This window comes from Zingiber officinale, chromosome 7A, assembly GCF_018446385.1.
Source record: "Zingiber officinale cultivar Zhangliang chromosome 7A, Zo_v1.1, whole genome shotgun sequence".
NCBI classification, from domain to species: Eukaryota; Viridiplantae; Streptophyta; class Magnoliopsida; order Zingiberales; family Zingiberaceae; genus Zingiber; species Zingiber officinale.
In genome coordinates, this window is record NC_055998.1 from 75,388,395 (window position 1) to 75,404,720 (window position 16,326).

General features: G+C 35.7%; 3 protein-coding genes across 4 annotated transcripts; 1 reads left to right on the top strand and 2 right to left on the bottom strand.

Annotated features, from left to right (window-relative positions):
• The first annotated feature begins 547 nt into the window (after positions 1–547).
• LOC122001553 lies at positions 548–2,743 on the top strand. 2 transcript variants are annotated; one of them, XM_042556354.1, is made up of 6 exons: positions 548–714; positions 1,437–1,516; positions 1,601–1,663; positions 1,755–1,802; positions 1,889–1,939; positions 2,386–2,743. In XM_042556354.1, the coding sequence occupies exons 2-6, from the start codon at positions 1,445–1,447 to the stop codon at positions 2,518–2,520; spliced, it is 369 nt and encodes a 122-aa protein (XP_042412288.1). In that variant the 5' UTR covers positions 548–714; positions 1,437–1,444; the 3' UTR covers positions 2,521–2,743. The 2 variants fall into 2 exon arrangements, with proteins under 2 accessions (XP_042412288.1, XP_042412287.1); XM_042556353.1 differs by having other exon boundaries at positions 550–714; positions 1,886–1,939.
• Positions 2,744–2,997: 254 nt separating this feature from the next.
• LOC122001555 (dof zinc finger protein DOF1.5-like) lies at positions 2,998–3,585 on the bottom strand. Its single transcript, XM_042556355.1, has one exon. The coding sequence runs from the start codon at positions 3,508–3,510 to the stop codon at positions 3,181–3,183; it is 330 nt and encodes a 109-aa protein (XP_042412289.1). The 5' UTR covers positions 3,511–3,585; the 3' UTR covers positions 2,998–3,180.
• Positions 3,586–3,600: 15 nt separating this feature from the next.
• Positions 3,601–13,326, bottom strand: LOC122001556 (probable DNA helicase MCM8). The gene is made up of 17 exons (XM_042556356.1): positions 13,033–13,326; positions 11,963–12,103; positions 11,772–11,889; positions 11,444–11,666; positions 11,197–11,360; positions 10,235–10,495; positions 9,219–9,314; positions 8,907–9,059; positions 8,127–8,197; positions 7,925–8,043; positions 6,724–6,853; positions 6,482–6,530; positions 6,259–6,412; positions 6,000–6,174; positions 4,592–4,762; positions 4,396–4,509; positions 3,601–4,067 (listed from the first exon to the last, which is right to left on the bottom strand). The coding sequence occupies exons 1-17, from the start codon at positions 13,213–13,215 to the stop codon at positions 4,017–4,019; spliced, it is 2,373 nt and encodes a 790-aa protein (XP_042412290.1). The 5' UTR covers positions 13,216–13,326; the 3' UTR covers positions 3,601–4,016.
• Positions 13,327–16,326: the final 3,000 nt, after the last annotated feature.

Genomic DNA, 16,326 nt, shown 5'->3' on the forward strand with positions numbered 1-16,326 from the left:
GTTAGAGTATGTTTATACTCCCCCAATAACAAACTCAAATAATATCATGCAAGAAAAAAAAATTTAACAGATAATCAAGAAATATAAGATTTAAATTTTAATTGTGATGTATTACAAGAATTTTCTCTCCAATAAAAAATAGGTCTAAGAATTAATGTTGACTGTCTGGATTAATCTCCATAAACACTTGACTCAGTAAAAAATTAATATTAAATCTGACTGATTATTTCAAATTTAATTGAAAAGCTGAATAGATGATTAATAATAATAATAGTAAATCGAAAGGGGAATACATCAATTTTTTTATAATTTGATCATTTTGATTAAAGTTAATACAATTTAACATATAATTAAAATTAGCAATTTTAATTAAAGTTTAAAATTCGAATAATGATATTTTTGAAATGAAAAATAGATTGACAGCTATTTTTAAGATAAATAAAAAAAATAGTAGCCTTTTAAATTTGTCATTATATTATTATTATTAATATTGATATGGTGGGTCCCATAGGCTAGCCTTGTGTGAGGAGGATCCACGCTGTTCGCTGTCCCAGAATTCACAATACAACGCGTCTTCTATGTTCTATCCTGCGTTTCCTTTGTCCTCTCTCGCCGCATCGTGGAATTTGGGAAGACGCGGAGGAAGAGGAGGAAAGGATCACCTCTCCCTCCGTCTTCAGCATCGTTGAATTCAAGGTCCCTCTCTCGTCGGAGGTACTCGAAGCTACTACTTCTTCCATTGCTAGATTTTACCAAATCTCTGTTTTTTTTTGTTCGTTTTCCGTCTTTTTTCTGCATCGCATGATTCCGGCGCAATCTGTTCTTTCAATAGAAAAAAAAAATGTTGCTTTTAATTTTCTTCCTATCATGAGTCCCATCTCGCTTATGAGGTTTGTTGCTCTGAAGTGCGGGATTTACTCGGTGAGACCAGTCAGGTAGATCGGTTAGGGATTTGCGGAACAGCGACGAGAATGAAGGCGATTCATTTCTGATCTTGTGTTTGGGCACTTGGTCGTATGGTGAATCGTTGAGATCCAATCTGTACAATTCCATACATTTATCTTTAGGTTGAATTACTCCATCTCTAGATGCATCGCGTGTGCCTTGTTTACATCCAAATGTAGTACTGTTCTTGTCAAGTGTGTGATTGGCAGTCAGCAGCACAAAAGCTCATACTCCAGTCTAATCTGAAACAGAGAAAGATGAACTGGTTCTGCTTTTGTCAGTCTCAAAGTTCTCTTGTTGATCAATCTACAGGGGCCGTTTTGTTCATCTGCATGTTTTGTGAATTAGTTTTACTTGTCACAAAACATTGTTTGTTTTACTTGCAGTGTCTATCTGGGTAACTGCTATTGCATCATACTTTAGGTTTATGCAAATTTTCTACAAGATTTCTAATCCTCATTTCTAGCTAACATTCTCTTTAAATTCATCAGAACTCTTCATGTCAAACATGGATGCTGGTGAGAATTTGAACCAAACCGAGGCAAATGAGATGCCATCATCTGAACAAGAGGTGAGTGGCAAACTATATATATATATATATCTTTTATGTCTTGTTTTTCTGAAAATGTTATTAGGAACAAATGACTCTTTGCAGGAGGAAGTAATCAAGAAGAAGTATGGAGGAATTGTACCGAAGAAACCGCCACTCATCTCCAAGGCAAGTGATGATCTATTATGGTTAACATAGTTGATGATTCACTTCCATTCATTGAATTCCTAGAAACCAACATTTTTGGAGAGTAATGCAGGACCACGAACGAGCTTACTTTGATTCGGCAGACTGGGCTTTAGGGAAGGTATCATTATCATGTTCCATGCAATAGCTAAGAATGTTTGAATTTTCTTTTTATCATTTGACACGGTTTGTTTACTACTATAGCAGGGGGCTGAGAAGCCCAAAGGACCCCTTGAAGCACTCCGACCTAAGTTACAGGTATCGATCCTTAACCATGGTGTTGCTCCAATTGTCAAAAATTTTCACAATCATTCATATCTCAAGCAATGAAGGGGAGCCTTGGCGTAACTGTAAAGTTATTGTCATGTCGCGAAAACTGTCTCTTATAATGCAGGGTAATTCAATATACTCTTCCCTTGGGCCTCACATTGGTCTTGTAATGCAAAGTAAGGCTGCATGCATAGACTCTTTCTTAGGACCTCTTATTATCGGGTGTTTTGTGTACCAGGCTATCCCTTATTAATATCTTAAGCTATATTTTCTTCCCCTTCGTAATTTACTGAATGATAGTTCTTCGGCAGTTGAGTCTATTCCAATGACCTAACCGTACTATTCCAAGAATGAATCAACGGGACTTAGCCCTTGCTTCTTATGGACAATATGCCTGTTTTACTATACATTTTTCTTCCTTTTTGATTTTTTAGCCCACTCAGCAGCAAACACGGTCTCGTCGTTCAGCCTATGCATCTTCCGATAATAAAGGCGATGTAGATGACGGTGGAAATGCTACTGCTGAAGAGATGAATGAGGACATCGACAGCAGCGGCATTCTTCACTAAAAAGATAAATTTCCTGGCCTAGCAGATACTACCTTTCCATTTATCGCATTTCCAATGTCATGAATAAGAAATAAAAATAGTCTTCTTGTTCGTAAAGGGCGAAGAGCTCATTCCCTGATGTTATTTCAATTTTCGTCAAGCATGAAATGAAGAACTTTCCGAGTTCATGCCTCAACTTTCCCAGGTTCACAATTCTAATATTGTTATGGATATTAAACGTTCATTGTTGAAACCTTAAAGGAACTTGTGTAAGTCATTGGAATATCGATAAAGATTGGCGATATTGTTAGTGTAGTGTATTTTGATCGCAACGTTAAATATTCAAGGCTGCTATTGTTTGAGCAGAGTTTGGATGATATACTCTGAGCTGAAATAATACAACCCAAACAAAAATAATTTTGGAAAATACTGATGGATCATGATTCATATTAATTTATTTACAAATCTACGACGTTCGAGTTTCGTCGATCATCATAAAAAGAAATAATGTATATGGATCACAATAACTAATCTCCAAAAATAATTGCGTAATTTATATTGCAACAAATATTCCAATAGATACAATTTTGGGGCAGAAAATTAATCCAACAATTATTTTGAAAACACCTGCGGTCAACGCCCAAACTGCACCTTCCGAGAAGTCAACGCCCTACGGCCAGGTCAACCCTGGGCGGCTCTGGCGACGACTCCCCCTCGCGGCCGGGTTGTGGCCTTGGCGGGGACGTCGCGGATGGCGCCTCCGGCGGTCCAGTAACGGCGGCAGGCCTTGCACAGGTGCCGCGGCTGGTTCACGTTGTAGTTGTTGAAGTAGCAGAACTTGGTCTCCTCGCTCTTGCACCTCGGGCACGGCAGCGCCGCCACTCTCCTCGCCGACTCGTCCGCCGCCGGTCGCTGAACCGCATCCTCCTTCTCCTCGGCCCGCCTGTGCTCCCTCACGATCAGGGCGCCAAAAAGCTTGAAGCTCGGTGATTCCTCCATCACCTCCCCCATGTCCGATGTGTTTGTGACTTGTGAGAACGGGGATGAGAGGTTCTTATCCAGTCCCAGAAGGCTGCTAAAGAAAACGAAGTCAAGGAAAGGACAGGAATAGAGCCAGTTAGGCAAACAAGCTTGAATCCATCTTTTGGAAATTATTCGAATGAAGACAAATGGGGATTTGTAATGAACGAAGTACATAAATTATCAATGTTTTTAATGGAGAACCAGAGAGTAACAGGAGCTTCATATCACATTCTTCCCACGTTTTATTAAATCTAGTTTGGTCTTCATTCGTCCGTGCCTCCTTTTAATAAAACATTTGATTATGTTTTTATTCTAGAAACAATGCTTTTAATACCCGACTCAAAATGACTGGCATATACACACAGAATTTTGACCTAACTTTGACATTTTCAGTCTTTGTCTGCGTATTAGAGAAAATTTTCTCATGTTTAACATGATAATGATGGAATATTATTTCTACGCTCCGAATCCGCTTCAAGAGAAATGTAGCATGCTCAGCATCTTGATCTGGTGGATTGACTATGAGAGTAGGATGAAGACAGAACCTGCATAAACAAAGTTCCCTACTTGTGTTAATGATCTTGAGCATGAATATCTGGTTCATAAACTAGATCTTTAATCCTATTTTACACTTATGTTTACTTCTAGATGATGTTAAATGAACCTGATATACTAGATATTAGCAATTATCTAGATGTTATCGATTAACCGAATTAACTCAGACATTGCAAAGAAGTCGGATGTTTTTGAGTTTTCGCAGCTTCTTTTGCATTTACACTGAGTACAGGGAATTCTCTATTCACAATGTAAAACCATGGAGCATTTTAATTTACCGAGAGACACTAGAGTAAATACTGGTTCACAAGGAATCACCTGATACATCTTTGGCCCTTTTTTAAGAAGATAGCCTACGCTGTTCAAGTTCTCCACAAAGGTATCAATATCAGGAACTCGCAAGCTGATTTTGTCGGCCAAGCTGTATATCTCCTGGCATCAGTAACACGTCCATCAGAAAACAAGAAAGCAGCGTCTTTTGAATTTTATGCAAATAGATAATTATGCTGCTTACGGAAATTGAGAAACAATCCTTTTGTTGTAACTCAGATTGTTTGTTTAGTGCACTGAGAAACCTTTTTGCTTCCTTCTGTTGGCTCATCCCGCTACTTCGTCCAAAATCAACAAAGCCATGATCATCGACATATTTGTCATACAAAGATTCTTTCATGATGTCAACAACATCCTGCAACCAAACCCACCCCAGTTAAACAAATCATGTACTGCATCATCCTCACAAGAATCGTCAGCAAAATTCTATACCCACTATTTGGAGTTAGCTACATGCATCTTATGCGCGCATTGTGCTTGATGCAAGACTATATAACTAGCAATGTCGATCTCTTAAACCATGTATGTTTTGGTGACTAAATTTAGTTTTAAACATGCCCTATACAAACAAAAATCTGTATGACTTTTTTCACTGGAAAACAAAAGATCTGTAAGACGAATATGCTTTTAAATTTTTTGCTTCAAACGAGACAGACTGACAGAATGAATTAGGCACTCTCCTATGTTAATGGACCATGTAATTACAACTAGTGATCTGGAACCGTGTTGGATAGCAGAATTGGCCAGTTTGGCATATTAGCTCTGGACATAGTTTGGATCCAATTCAAAACAATTCTCTAAATCGGATCAACCAACTTGTTCTAACTCAGTGTGGTGTGTGACCCAAGCTAATTTAGCAAAGTTTCTTTTCATTCCTTATAATTTTATATTTCTTTAGTTCAAACAAATTGAATTGATAAATCAACATCAAACAAGTTTAGAATTTAACAAGTAGTACTTTACCTGAAGCAACAAGTACACCTCATATATCCTAGAATAAGTTCAAGTAGTTGTGTTTACTTGAGAAATTTCACCACCACAAACTAGCTAAAACCTTTCTATCAAGCTTCTATCTGAAAATGTGGATGGTTTACACAGAGATAGGGAGAAGAGGAACAAGTATTATTATTTGCAGAAAGAGATAAAGTCATCTTAAATTCTCAATCAAGGTGATCATCACAATTATTTGGGTATTCTTTGAGAGGAAACTGAAGATTTTCCTCTAATCATTTGAAATCTTAGCTTTGATTATAGAAGCTCCAACAACCATACGTGCAAGATTTTCATCGGAAAGTAACATCAGCCCTAAGTTCAATGTCTGGATAAAATTCATGTAGCTGACTGCCAATAGTTGAGGCTCATGATTTATTGTTGTTTGCTAGAATCAACCCAAACAACTTATGAGAAAATATTTAGTTAGTATTTGCCTTCAATATTCTGATTGGGCTGGTTCAAAAGATCATTAAATTGATTTAGTGGTGGCAAATGCTTGACATGTATTTTACTTGTGAAAACAAGCCTAAGTAACAAATGGAGAATCATGCCGCCTACTGTAAAAGGGCAGAAGTTATGAAAAAATTTCAGAAGGCTACCTTTGCATCTTCAGCAGTAATTTCTTCTCTGAGATCCAATCGAGCACGAGCTTCTGCCAACCTTACTAGGCTTTCCAACTGCCTAGCAGTGATAGGTGTACCATCAGCTGAGGTGCTCCGGTCTCTTAGCCGCAAGTAGAAGTTCTGCAAAATTTCAGCTGCTGGTCTAGACATCCTTAAGAGAAAGAAGATGAAGGTATGAGAAAGAACCAGCTAAATAATTTTGAAAGTGTATTGCCTTTAATATTAACCTAATTACCTAGGGAAGACAAAATTTCTCGCATAAGCAATGTACTTGCGGAGAAGAGAAACAGGCAAGGGAACAAAATCCTTGTCTTTCACAGTATTCAATCTTAACCTGGAAGCCAAAGAACCATCCAGAATACTTGACTCCAGGTTCTTGTCAGAAGGAGCTGCAGATATTGTAATGAATTTAGAGATTACAGAAGTTTGAAATGTAAACCGTTGAAAGGAAAAAGTACCCATCCGTTGCTTCTTGGCAGTCGAGGGCCCCATATTTCTAGTATGAAGCTGCATACCAAAATAATTGTTTATCATGAAAATTCAGTAAGCATGCTATTAGTCCCTTAAAAATACAATTATATATCTAATCTCAGATGCTGAACATGTCACCCTTACACTGACAAGGATCAAGACTGTTATTTTTCCTCTTTTTTTTTTAAACGTAGAGTTTTACAGGCAACTACTGAAAATAGTAACTTACTGCCATTATATGGTCAGAGACACGCTTATCCAGCTGCTCATCTGGTTTGTCTAGCAATATGAATGCCAAATCAAAACGGGAGAGGAGTGCAGCACTCATTCTTAGGTTCTCATTGACAGTTTTTGCACGACTGCATTGAGTCAATATGAAAACTCGTCAATCAGAACTAATAGTTTCCCATAGAAAATCCAAGGTGATGCAAAAAAAAGGATTTCAGAAAAATAATGGATTCACTGTATAAAGAAGATATTGTTGTACTCTGAAAAGAGAAACCCAAAACAAATGACAATTACTGCAATTGCATTGTACTTGTAAATAATTTAGTGAAGTTATCATCGTAGAGACAGTATGTAATTAATATCATCAACAAATGAGAGAACTGAAAGTAGCAATTATAAGCAAGTTCATTCATCAAGACATGTTGTTGCAAATGAGGTGTTCATTTAAAATCTCAACCATGTTGTTGCAAATGATATCCCTGCATAGTTCCAAAATAACAAACTATAATTTGTGTCATTCACAATTAATCCATAACTATGTAGGGAGCTTTATTAGAATATCCACACATATTATATTTCTACAGTGAAGCCTAAGAATACACCCTTTTGCTCTCATGGCAAAAAACTACAGATTGCTGCTGTCACATGCCGTCATTCCCCAACTCTTATGTAGCTTGGCTATTAATTTGTCATCACCCTCAATCCTCCACACCACAACTGCACCATCATTATCTTTACATCCTCCTTGTACTTGTCAAATACTACCATTAGGAAAAGACTTATTTGATTTGTTATTCTAGCTTTTCATCCATCAAAACTTTCATTTTCAGTAATAGATTGATTATACGACTTATTTTATCCCGTGCGAGAAGGTACTATTTTTCCATACCAATAAGATTTACCAATAACAAACAAATATATACAATATACTGCCTTAAACTTGAATCCTACATTTTAGTCTATATGCATGTCAAACACATCATTGACAAGGGAAAACTAATAATAGCACTAAAGACTATGCCTACTGTATTTCAAGACTCTACCTTCATTAAACACATTATTTTGACCTGTTCAATTAAAAATATGAGAAAGTTGGATTCAACATCAAACAAATTGTCATGCAAGATGTCTCTATTGAAGACATGGACAAAATGATCTAGAAATAATTCACAATGTATATAAAAAAACTAGGAGAGACTTTCTTATAATGACCACCAGCAGGATTTGCAGCTGCCAAAACAGATGTACGAGCTGACAAACTTGCCACCAAACCAGCCTTTGCAACAGAGACACACTGTTGTTCCATTGCTTCAAGTAGAGCCTACAAACTTAATTCAATAAGGAACTCAATTTTTTGGCAAGAAAATTAAAGAAGGCATCTCTGCAATCATCAGATTATGGTACCTGATGTTCAGCAGACATTTTATCAAACTCATCAATGCAGCATAACCCACGATCAGCGAGAACCATGGCACCTGTTTAAACCTATGGTAAGGCCAACCATAAACATGTCTATATAATGGGTATTCATATAAATATAAATAGAGCCAACATAAAAATCAGATTTCTGGCTATACCGAAATTGAATCTCTATCTGTTTAAACTCTCAAGTCGGATTGACAGAAAAATCAGTTTTCTCATTATAATGAAATGAGTCACTATCTGTTTAAACTCTCAAGTTCATTTGACAGGAAATACACTTTTTGGGTTATAATGAAAATGAATCACTATCTGTTTAAACTCTAAAGCTGGATTGACAGAAAAGTCGCTTTTCTGGTTATAATGAAAATGAATTATTATCTGAAAAATAGGGTCTCATCTCCAATGTTCTTCTACACCCCTTCATAGTTTTATAAATGTAATTAACTTCATCAAACTGACTTCATCAGTTTTTCTTTTCCTCTCTCTAATACTTCATAGTGCAAGGCTCTAATAAGTTATACATCATAGTGACTACAAAATTATTTCAAACAAAGCACGAGACATTTCATAATTTACTTTATGGAAAGAGCATATTTCTAAATAAATTATTCTGAAGATCAATTATGTTAAATATGGCATATATGGTATGTGTCACCTTGAAAGCCAGAAATGTGGCTTCTAACAACCTACCAGAAAATATAAAAAAAAATGAAAAGAGGAACAGCAACTTAGACAACTTGGAACATGATGCCCAAACTATACCAGCCTCAAATGCATAATCACTCGTCATAGGATCTTTCACAACAGCAACAGTCAGTCCAGCATTAGTAGTTGCATTGCCACACACATAGATGCCCCTGGGGGAAACTGATGCTGCTGCTTGTAGGAGTTGACTCTTACCCAATCCAGGATCACCTACAATTGAGATGTCAAAGTTTATATAGCCAAACGTACTGTCAACTAAAATGACAGAAAATGACAATGGATTTAAACATTGTGAATAGAAACCACAGGAGTGAATTTACTGAATAAACTAACTAAAACAACTACTTAAAAAGAATAAATGATAATTACCAACAATAATGATGTGAATATCTCCTCGAATTGGGACCTTGTTCTTATCCCGAGAATGCTTTTGGACTCCCCCAAATAATGAAAGTACAATGCCAGCTGTGGAAAGGATTCAATGTAATCGACAATAAAACAACATATCATAGATAGAGATACTGCACTTGTCTTCTTTCTTGAATTTTTGAATGGAAGAGCATGTGTTAGATGATGGTCCTTTGGCTTGTAGGCTTATAAAATTAGGCACTGACTAATAACTTATCTTTTAGGATTTATGGTCTCATCATATTATAATCTTGAGAAAATAGAAAATGGGGAATGTGTCACATGAGTATTTTGTTGATTAGTTTCATGTTGTAGTCAATTCACATGGGTTTGCTTGCTTCAGCCCTAACATGCTATATCTTTTAGGATTTATGGTCACCCTATTATAACCTTGAGAAATTAAGAAAATGGGACTTGTGTCTCCCAAGCATTTTTTTGATTAATTTCATGTTATTTTTGTAGTCATTCACATGGTTTTGCTCTCTCAGCCCTATCATGCTCCCAATAGTATGCAGGGATGTAAAAGAGATTTTCTACTGTAACCCATCTCAACCTACTTCTCATGTGGGACAAGGATGTGAGCTTATACCCCTGCTCCATCAATCCCTATTCACCATGGAATTTCTGAAATCAGTCCTAGCATAATTGGTCCTTATCATTATTGCATAAGGTTTAGGAACCAATGATTACAAAAATCTCAACATTTTTAACTTTGGCTATTTCTTATCCTCTATACTTTTCTCCAACTGACTAAAAAAATAAAGAAAATAACTTTGTTGATTGTTTCAATGATAGCTATGATATTCCTTGTTAAGAATGCAATAATCTAAGCCATTGGCCTCCAAGGAAGTCAAAAATCAGTTTAAATCGGTTTTTAAAAAATTATTAATCAAAAAGATCAGAATGGCATTTTTGGTTCAAAGATTCCATAATTTAGATCAATGCATATATCACAAGAAGAATATAGAAAAGTGTACCTTTTACAAGTTCATGCCCATAGATAGAAGGGCATAAGGAATGAAGTATGGTACGGAATACATCAGAACCATGCTCCTCAAAAAATTTCACCACAAATTCAAGATCTTTAGGTGAAAACGAGATAAAATCAGATAGCATACACGCTCCACTTTTAGAATTGTTTTCTTGAACATCTGCAGTGTTATTAGATTTTAAGCTTCTGATCGAAACTGCTTCCAAATATAGATAGTACAATCCTTGGTGCTTGTTCTTGGACCTTCCTGAAAAATCAGTAACATGTAAAGTGAAAAGGCATAATTTATATATCTTGATTCTCAAAAGAGAGTAAGCAAAATGGAAGCTCTTGAAAACAACATAAGAAGGATCGATATAGGAAGAAACTAAATGGTTATACAATCAGGAATTAAGAATTATAATAAATGTGAATAAATTTACTCGACTTTCTATGGCACAGGTTGTTGCTATCTCACTACCCTTTAACTCAGCCTATATGATCCTTTAATAATGTCTCCAGAACTAAGAAATGTTCTCATACACATCTTACAAAACCCACAAAAGCTTTCTTTATTGAATATAAAAAGAAATAAATTGTATATGTTAGTCATGTATCATCCATCACCTTTAATGATGATGGTCTTCTCCTAGGCACAACAAAGCATAATAGACCACTTTATGTGACTGGAATAAGTGAGGGGAATCTTGATAGATGCTAATGCATCTTCCAATCTCATAACACTCGGAATATCTCACAAGGGTACAAAAGAGGTAGATGAAGAGTCCAAGTATCAAAAGATGTTTGTTGAAGATTATTCCGTCAAGTGGTTCTAAATATATGATTTCATTTGATCAAGTTCAGTTATTCTTATTGTTATGTGCTATTTAAAAATCCAGAAGATGAAAATTCAATTCTAAAATCGAACCCATTGCTAAGTGCTAGCTACTAGAAGAAAGGAAACTTTACCTCCTCCAACATCTATGTAGCTGTTTATTACTTTTATAATACCAATGACAGTTATCACATCACCAGGGATACAAGAGTCAACAAGATCATCAGTTAGTTCACAATCAACAGTGCGAGGCACCCGACCTTCTTCATGACTGGATGATGTAAGAAGTTCCTGAATTCTGAGTTGAAAACAACATCAAGATTGAATCTCAGAAGAAAAATATGAAACTTTAAGAATATGTTAAGAGAAAACAAAACATACCTTATTTTCTGAAAATCTATTGGTTTTGCAGAGGATCTAACTGGACTAAAAGACCTGCTCCTGCATCCCTGGATGCTGCAGACTATTGGGGGAGAAAACTTCCCATCAGGGAATATGCGTGTGATAACAGTTCCACACTTTCCACATGCAAAGTCCATCTGCAGAACCAAAGGTCTTACTGTGCTGACTTTGACGACTGAACCATGCACTGAAACTAGTTTCCCTGTAATAAATTGCAATCCTCATCTTGGTTCACTAGAATATTGGTAGGCTAGTGAAATTTAAGAAGAAAAAAGACGAAGAAGAAGAAGAGAAGTTAAACCACCACCTATATATGCAGCTTTCAAGTTCTTTAACGTAATCATTGATTCAGGGTAGTTATACAATCGAATGTTTATCTTCTCTATATCCTCCAGAAAGTAATTGTTTTTCTTCATTGGGAGAACCTGTTTGAAGATCGAGTAAGGATCAGAAATCAGCACAAATGAGGACGCAGGTTATATAATGCAAGAGACATACCATGTGGACTGCAGCACCCATGCACAAAATAGCTTCCTTCGGCTCTTCATCCAAAATGACATAAAATTCGTCGACTCCACATAGCTTGCGTAATTGTTGCAAATCCATGGGGAGAGACAAGACACCACAATCATCTTGCACCTGAACCAAAAAACAAAACCATCAATGATAAATTAAGGTAGGAAATCAATTCTAAAATGTAATGCCATCATCCAAGAAGTATTTTCCAAATTGAAATTCCAATAAATGAATCAATGAAGGAGATAAAGCGAGGCAGAGAGAAAGAAATGTGTGTCTAGAGTGGATGGGACTAGGATGAAGGCTCTCTTCAAGCATGATAAAATGAAGGAACTTTCTTTGTTTGTGCATGAATCTTAAAGTGGATTTGTACATAAATCTTAAAGCACTATTTTATATGCATAAAATCACAGAGTTCCTAATTTGTATTGTATGTGCTACGAAATTGTATTATGGGGACTGCCAAATTACAAATTGTATCTTAGGTGCTACTAAATTACAGCTTAGGTGCTGGCAAATGAAAATTGAAAAAAAAAGAAAGTAACGCTTTAAGATTTATACATTCCACTTTAAAGTTCGTGCACAATTTAAGAAATAGCCCTTCATATGATCCTACGTGAAAGGGGGCTTCCCGCCAGATGTATTCATTAGGAGATACAGAGCATCCCGTTGGGCAGTAAATTACTTTTGAGGTCGGGCTATTCCAGTTTCCTTCCATTGTAACTTGGCATAAAAAAACTTCTATTGAGCAATAAGTTTTTGGGGTACCATTAAATCCGCATTAGCAAACAGAAGCTTAACGTAGCTCTGCACACACAAATGTGCATACTCTAGATCAAAACCTATCCGCGTGCCCTAAATTCCCACAAATCTGCATTCCCTCGAAAAACTCTATCCAAGAAATTCAGTACGATATAGCACATTCCCCTTCAGGACTATCATGGTATCACAAGTGAAACTACATGTATAAAGAACCACCAACCATCCATCGTTCCGGAGTGGTAGAAAAACAGAAAGCAAGAGAGCACGCACAGAAGAGAGGAACGCGTCACCTGGGAGAGGAAATGATCGGCCTGCGAAGTGGAGAAGAAGTCTGCGAGCTGGCAGACGAGCTTGAGCCTTCGGTCGCTCAAGGCGAACTCCGTTTGTGGGAAATAACTAGGCCAAATGCTCGACGCAGAGTGCAAATTGGAAGGGCAACGTTGTTCGATGCTCTTCTCGCCGTCGGCAAACATCGGGAAGGAAACTGAGAGCGCCGACGAGCGTCTCGACGACGAGATCGAGAGCGGCGAGAGACGAGCGGGAGAGCAAAAACGAAGAGAGCGACTTGTGTTCGCTGGTCCCCGTTCAGTAGTATTCACCCGGGAACTTGGTTTCAATCAGTAATCGAGGTCTGAAAAATCCAGTCCAATTAAAATTAATCCGGCCCACTTTTACGGCCCCAAACACAAAGCTTGATTTTCAAAATGCCTCTTATAATTTAAATAATTTTATTATTTAAATAAGAATAACTAATTTTGATGAAATCTAAAATAAAATTATGCTAATATCTTTTTTTTCATGCTGAAAATAATTTTAAGTTTTATTAATAATTTTCTCTGATTACCTTTTATATAAAATATATGTATTGTCATAATTCTTTTTGTCTCATGCAATATTTGTAAAATCGTGATCTTGGATCGTACAATTATACGACCCTATGATCCAAAAGCACAAATCGATCCTAAATCATACATAGTCGATTTTTACAGTAGGATCGATAGGATCGAAACAGGATCGGCAGGATCGTAACAAAATCAGAATAGGATCAGTAGAAGTTTTGAGGAGACATAACTTTTAACTCGAATTGAAATATAAGACCTATAATATATCAAATAGAATCTCATTCAGAGATCTATAATTAATTTCAAAGTTTACTCTTAACCATCCAGTTTTAAATCCCAAAAAACATCATCTAAAGTCTTTTCGGAGAGCCGAAAGATTTTGTCTTTATTGTTATTTTTTTTCATCTTTTGCAGAGTTAAGGTTAGGGTTTTGAGATTATTTAAATATTTATTTAATTATTTTTGAGTTAGTTTTTGATTAATAATATTTTATCATTTGTTTTCCCCAAATGACAAGTTTTTGGATACTTATTGTTTAATATTTTGTGAAATCAAAAAGTTTTTAAAAGATTATTTCTGAATCAAATGATTCAAAATTTTCTGTTACGTTGCTTTGTTGGCCTTTGGATTGGATCATCTTATAAACTAAGGGAACATTTTTTAGGTTGAATGTGATTATTATTATTATTGTGTTAATAGAAATTTTATATTATTTCATTTTATGATATAAAAATATAAATATTATTAAATGCTATTGTGAGAATAGTAATTAAATTATTAGTTAATTTAAATTTATACATGTAGTAATGTAATATGAGGTGTTCAGTGTAAATGATTATATATTTATGTAAAATTAGTAATTTATTTGTATGTAAATGTATTTTTTAGATATTTTTTGTCTAATTATTAATCATGTATCATAAAATTTTAAAGATTTTTTATAGTATCGTACGATTCTATGATCCGATCCTGACTGATCTGATCTTGACCCTAAATCGATTCTGCTTAAGATTGCGATTCTACATACTATGGTCCCACGTCTTAAGATTGACAACACCATGAGTGGAGAAGTTTTTATAAATACCTTGCTACTGGGATTCTCGAGTGTTATCCATGTGTTGCACTATTACATGGATCTGACGTACTTTTACCAAGACTAATTTATAGATCTCGAATATTAATTTTTATGTATTCATGTATTATATTATACATGTAATATATGTGCGCAATGATCAATAATAATAAGAAGAGACGTAGCTTGTACAAGTGCAACGTCGATTTGGCATTAAACCTGGGGGACTGGAAAAAATTTCCATGGGTCGATCTTTATTAATTGGATAGTAAGAATTGACAAAAAAATAATAATAAATAACATTAAAAAAATCTAAAATCTCACAATAATTTTATTAATTACGAGAGAATTTTTCTTGTTAATAATTTCTTTGTGACTAAATAATTTATCTCGACGATACTGATTATTGTATACCAACCTTATTTTGACGAGGAGATAGTTGTGTGCTTAAATTCAAATGTCCTTGACCTAGTAGTTTGTCATCTTTGTCCTTTTGAGTCGATAATATGTGCCTCAAGTGTGCACTATCAAACTACTCAAACTTGGATTTAGTTCATCCTCCTTAACTCGGAGAGTTTTACCTCATTATGAGTAACATACAAATGTAAGTGTGAAAGACATGATGGTGAGAAACACATGAGTTTTGAATGATCGCATCGATATGTGCCAATATTATGTGACCGAGTTTTGGAAAAGAAGAGAGTTGAAGCAAAAAGAAAATAAGAACGAAGATCAAAAGAGTTGGGAGTAGCACTCTAAGAAGTATATAGAAGAGTTGCCATTGAGGACACAATGTGGAACTTGTCAAATGAAGAAATTCAAGCAACTAAAAAGAAGAAATGTTAAGCAGTGCTCCATCAACAAGTTGATCTCCATAAATCCAACAACTAATTCTTAACAAAGAAGAAAGTCATTGTTTCTCATATGACTGCCATAGCACAGGTAAAGTTTGCTTTTAGCTTGCTAAATTCTAGATTCAAGATCAACCCATCCCAGGACCAATACGGAGGAGGTAAATCACAGACGGTTACTAGCCTTTGGAATAGTGACTAACACATAAGAGAGGTATTTACCTTGACTTTGTCGAGATTCGAACCCCAAATCTCATGATGACGACACCTCATGCGTTAGCCACTAGACCCATCCGAGGGGACGTTAAATTCCAAATTCACGATCCATAAGAGAGTTGAATTAAGGTGAATGTTAACATCATCCAATAATAATAAGATGGTATTAACAAGGCAATCTCAATGCTGAACCTATTAAGTAATTTCGCACGCTTGAATCTTTCAAGAGCAAGATTTAATATTGTTACTCCCAAAAGACATTTCCAGCACTCATAGGCTGTGGTCTAGAATTAACACTCTAGGAGTAATATAAAACAGTAACTGATAACTCTCTTGAATCATAAATTATCAGATAATTCATTAGACTTGAGGTATATGAATGCCATGGCACACTGCAATATCTATGGTTTAATCTGCTATAGGATGTAGTTATTACTTGCTTTGTTGACAATTGTAGCTCATATGCTAGTCAACCTGAAATGAGTCCATCATTGAGTTTCATCCAAGTACATAAGATGTTTTTCGATTAGGAAAGTGTGATATTTTCCAGAACTACTATCATGTACTCTAGTTGTTCAATATGAAGTTAACACCATATTAGTC

Excerpts from the sequence above, each read along its gene's own strand:
- LOC122001555 (XM_042556355.1), bottom strand. The coding sequence starts at position 3,510 with ATGGGGGAGGTGATGGAGGAATCACCGAGCTTCAAGCTTTTTGGCGCC.
- LOC122001553 (XM_042556353.1), top strand. The coding sequence starts at position 1,445 with ATGTCAAACATGGATGCTGGTGAGAATTTGAACCAAACCGAGGCAAAT. Across the intron at positions 1,517-1,600 it reads TGCCATCATCTGAACAAGAG|GAGGAAGTAATCAAGAAGAA; the intron begins GTGAGTGGCAAA and ends GACTCTTTGCAG. Across the intron at positions 1,803-1,885 it reads CAGACTGGGCTTTAGGGAAG|CAGGGGGCTGAGAAGCCCAA; the intron begins GTATCATTATCA and ends TTACTACTATAG.
- LOC122001556 (XM_042556356.1), bottom strand. The coding sequence starts at position 13,215 with ATGTTTGCCGACGGCGAGAAGAGCATCGAACAACGTTGCCCTTCCAAT. Across the intron at positions 10,496-11,196 it reads CTACATAGATGTTGGAGGAG|GAAGGTCCAAGAACAAGCAC; the intron begins GTAAAGTTTCCT and ends CTGATTTTTCAG. Across the intron at positions 9,060-9,218 it reads TATTCACATCATTATTGTTG|GTGATCCTGGATTGGGTAAG; the intron begins GTAATTATCATT and ends TCTCAATTGTAG.